Genomic DNA, 5,000 nt, shown 5'->3' with positions numbered 1-5,000 from the left:
GAAATCTGAATAAATGAGCACAAATACAAACAAACAGATTAAACATGAATATATATTCAATCCCAGGTGTCATCGAGATTATTTTTTCTGACTCCCCTATCCACCCAGCAGTGATTGCATAGCTGGGTCTGTCAGATCTGGTGGAAAGTACTTTGACATAGAACTTAACATCCTACCCAAAGGGTAGCAAGCTATTGCTATTGTCTGTTTCACGCTAAAGAAAGCGGGATATAATCCAGCTCCATGGGCCTTTTCGCTCTAAAACACTGCTTTTTCTTTTAACCTTTATTCTTTTTACACACTGAAACATGTCATTTAAAAAAAATAATTTTATTCTTAAACTTTGGATACTGTGAGTGTGAGACATTGCTCATATAGCTGTCATCTGCATTTTTTGCGGCCGCAAATATCAGGGCGATCCGCAAATTTTGGCAAATTTCCCAAAATTGGCAAATCGTGGCAAATTTTGGGAAAATTGTCAAATCGCGTGGCAAATTTTGAGAAAAAAAAAAGAAGCGAAAACAAAATAACGAGAAAAAAAAGTGCGAAACTTGAGAAATGTTGCAGCTTTGCCTGGGCCCAAACCAAGGGAAGCTACTCTCTACGGATAATGATCCTTTAAAATCTTTGTAACAACGCTATTCATAATGTAGCCTCCTTAAATGTAATAAATTGTCTTTTATATTTTTTTTTTCTGTATCGCGTGTTAACTTTTACTGAAACGCTTAGTTCTCCTCTGCAAATTTTTTGGCAAATTTTGGCAAATTTTAGGTCCCAATTTGGCAAAAAATGCAGATGACAGATATAGATGGAGAAGGAAGAAGAGAGAAAGAAAAAGTTAGGTGAAATTAAATTTCTACAAAATGTTAATTTTTTTAAAAACCTTTTCACCCACTTATTCACAAATTCGTCATGAAAAAATAATGTCTATCCCTTCTTACACCTTATAGTTATGAACAGGTGTAAAGCCCTTTGTTTTTGTCTGGACGGGACTTTAAGGTGGTATCTAACCAATAAACACAGAAATATTCCCTTGGAATTTAATGTTATTCCTTTTTGAACTTGTCCGACCTTTTTTTTTTTTAGGTGTCTTTATGTGCAGAACTGCAATTGAAATGACGCAGAAAAATAGGGTCACAAATTCAATAACATCGATTTGATTTAACGTCAACAACATATTGCCTCTTCATATTTTACAGATTTGTCTGGGGCTCTTGTCGAGAGATGGATCTGACAGTAAAAATGTCACCCGTCTTGGATCTTTCTTGTGATGACGATGGGGAGGTTGTCACAGTGACTAATTCTTACCAATATCATGATGATGGTGGGGATGTTGTCACCGTCACAAAATCTTACCACTATAACAACAACGACGAAAGGGATGTCGTCACAGTCACCAAGTCTTACCAATACAACGATGACGAAGATGACCTGGAAAGTTCTGACGGTGTGTTGGATCTTTCATCACCTGCACATAAACAACATAGTCCACGACATTTTAGTTCCTCTGAGAATGTGTCCACGAACAACAATTCCAGATCATTATCAACCGAATCATCATTACCGAATAGCTTTATTAATCGTATGACAAGCAGCCCGTCTGCCATTTCTTCCAATGGTTCTTCCAGAGTGTATGACTTATCAACAGCGTCTCAAAATAGGTTAAAACATAATGATGAATCTTCCAGTAAAAATGAGTGCGATGACTCGTACAAATCTAGTGACGATAATACAATGATTCTAACCATTGATGGAAAATCTAGCGATCACGTTTCCAGCAATGTTCTAGGTATGACGGAGCCCAATAATCATAAAGAGGAAAATGAGTTTGATTCTCAAAATCCGTCGCCTGAAAATGTTTCCGTTCACGACAGCAGCTCAGCAGTCATGGTGATTAAATCCAATTTAGATGGAAGCGATTGCGATGACGAGACGCTTATTTTTACTCCTGAGAATGATCTGAGTAAGTTAGAAAACTCCACCTCTGAAACGCAAAAAAGTGAAGAGGGAGGAGGGGTAAGAGGAGGATCTAAAAGGAAACGGAAGGCAAAATGTCCTGTGAAAACATTTGAACTGGATCTGTTTGAAGATCCTACCAAGTCGTTTATGTGTAGTGTATGTGGAAAGGTGTTTAACAAAAAGTGCAACCTTCAAGATCACATGCGGATTCATACGGGTGAAAAGCCGTTTAAATGTGGTATATGTTTCAAAGGGTTTACGGTGAACAGTAGCTTACAAGTTCACTTGAGAACGCATACAGGTGAAAAACCTTTCCAATGCCAGGAATGTGGTAAGATGTTTACAGTCGGATCTAGTCTTAATGCTCATATGAAGATTCACACGGGAGATAGAAAATATCAGTGCTCGGAATGTCACAAGACCTTCGTCAAAAACGGGGATTTAAAAAATCACATGACCTCCCATACGGGGGAGAAAAATTTTCAATGCGATGTATGCTTCAAACGATTTAGCAAAACTAGTAGTCTGACCTTGCATAAAAAATTACATCTCGGGGAAGTTCATAAATGTCCAGAGCCGAATTGTGAGAAAGAATTTCCCACCAGCACTTATCTTCAAATGCATATGAAATATCACTCGGCAGACAAACCGTTCAAGTGTGACGTGTGCGAAAAGTCGTATAGAGTCAAAGGTGATTTACAAATCCACATGAGGAATCACAGTGGGGAAAAGCCGTTCAGGTGCGATGTGTGTTTTAAAGGGTTTACTCGAAATGATACTCTGATTTTGCATATGAGAACTCATACCGGGGAAAAACCGTACGCATGTCCTATATGTGAGAAGAGGTTTAGTGTCAACTGTGCACTGCACAGGCATATAAGAATTCATACGGGGGTGAAACCATACGTGTGCGTGGTGTGTGCCAAAGCCTTTGATTCAAGCTCGAACAGACAGAAACACATGAAGATTCACCAGCGCGAGAGGGATATGCTGCAGAACGCCTTCTTCCAATCAGGCACAGACGTGGTGGTGGCCCCAAGTGAAATTTATCAAAAGGACCTCGCACAGTCTGTCGAGGTTGATCAGCACAAAGAACCAGCTTTATGCTGACTGGGAAATAGCACGGGGCCGTGTTGGTCTAAATTTGCATTAATAGTTGTAGTTATAGTTTTAGGTATTTTTTAACTCTTCACACTTCTGTTTAAAAGGTGTTGATCTAATTTATTTCTTTTTGCATGAAAATTCCAGTTGGCATTTCTTACTTTTTATTTATTTTTTGTTTTTTTTTTGTTTTTAACATATGTTTTATTATATATGTGTGTGTCTGTATATATATATAGAAAGCCTACCTGTATATTATTCTTGATTTTTTTTTTTTTTACAAAAGTGCTATTACTGCCGTTATACTAAAGCAAAATTTAAAATACAGATATGGTCTTTTGAGAGAGAAAAATAAATTTCCAGTATTTATTGTGGTGCTACAAGATCTGAGATTGATGAGATATATCAATGAATTGAAATATTATCTTATATATACATTTATACATGTCAATGATTATAATGGTGCTTGATGCATTAAATTCCCGCTTTTTATCAAATCGAATCAAAATTTCAATATGAACACTGTATAAATTTCCAATGTATTATAGGAGTCAGTGTTTTATTTTCTTTCTATGTTTCTCTATATCTGTTGTATAATGTCGACTTTGTAGCGATAAATTTTGACTTGTTACAATCTGAGTAAGAATTCATTTTTGGACACGTAAAGACAAAAATAAATAAGTGTATGTGAATCTGTAATAATATTTGAAAAGGAGATGGTAAAGGGGCTTCATCGAATGATGTCATGACGCAAACAACTGCGATAGGCGAGTGAAGGTCTAAGCTTGTATCCGATGTGATATTTTCGGGAAGATCTTCTACAAAATGATATCCATCATTGCTTGGAGTTCTGTTGCTATGGCTACTTCAGTTTTACCTTACCTTACTACCTCAGTCATTCCTGTACCGACAGGCACATTGGGTCTATGCAAATCTCCAGGTATTTTTTGCACTGGCCATGTCTTGGGCTTACTTCAATCACTATAGTAATATTATATTTGGCCCACTGCCTCCAACGGGCATTATGTCAGGATAAAATTTTAAAAAGTAGTCCTTCAGAGCCATTCAGCCCATGGAACTGGAGTTTAGTCTGGTTTCTAGGCAGTTGTTTGCTACCCTTTTGAAAGGATGCCAGTCAATCGCAAAGTACTTTCCACCAGATCTTACAGACCCAGCTACCCAATCATGGGTGGGTGGACAAGAAGGGGTCGGAAAAAATCCAGACTACACCCAGGATTGATCTCTTTCCTTTTGTATGTGAAGTAAGTGCTTTACCAACTGAGCTATTTTGTTTGTAAAGCGCTACAGTGACAAAATCTGACTATAGATCCAGGTGGTTTTGTCTCAGATACATGGTCACATTTCTTCTATATCGTCCACATCTATTCTCTTTTTTATTTTAGCTTATCTTCTTACTTTTCCTGGCGCTTAAGAAAACGGCGTGTATGCGTGGTTGCAAACAGCGTGTATGCGTGTTGTGTATTTCTGAACACCAAAAACGAATTAAGTAAAACTGAATTCCATTTTCATACCCAAGTCCTGCTTTATTAACTTATTATAATTTCATTGATGACTGTTTCTATTTCTATGCTTGAATGTTGTGAATCCCTCTTGTTGTTTGACTTGAGAAAGATTCAAGTCAGTTCTGTTGTTAGAGCTGTAAGAGATTATTATCTATCTATCCAGATTTGTTTTGTTTTTTTGTTTTTTTTTAAATTATTATTATTTGTTGTTTGTTTTTTTTTTTTTTGCTTTTTACTCTGAATTACTCCTGATGTCTAGTTAGAAATTTTAAGGTTGTCTCACTTTGGAATTGTGTGATTTTGTAACAAAATCTTACCTTATTATTGATATTATTATTATTATTATTATTAGTAGTAGTAGTAGTAGTAGTAGTAGTAGTATTATTATTATTATTATTATTATTATTATTATTATTA

The 5,000-nt window shown here is 36.3% G+C and overlaps 1 protein-coding gene across 1 annotated transcript in view; it reads left to right on the top strand.

Moving 5' to 3' along the window:
• Positions 1–4,596, top strand: part of LOC144976301 (uncharacterized) — a 5,579-nt gene extending 983 nt beyond the window's left edge. The window contains exon 2 of the mRNA XM_078920492.1: positions 1,200–4,596. Coding sequence (XP_078776618.1) covers positions 1,225–3,069 — 1,845 coding nt within the window. The 5' untranslated portion in view covers positions 1,200–1,224 and the 3' untranslated portion in view covers positions 3,070–4,596. The remainder of the gene's footprint in view (positions 1–1,199) is intronic.
• The last annotated feature ends 404 nt before the right edge of the window (positions 4,597–5,000 follow it).

Source organism: Berghia stephanieae, chromosome 7 (genome assembly GCF_034508935.2).
Source record: "Berghia stephanieae isolate SIO BIC M18660-M18661 chromosome 7, UCSD_Bste_1.3, whole genome shotgun sequence".
NCBI lineage: Eukaryota > Metazoa > Mollusca > Gastropoda > Nudibranchia > Aeolidiidae > Berghia > Berghia stephanieae.
Note: the sequence above shows the minus strand (reverse complement) of the source record. Positions and strands in the feature narration are given on the sequence as shown.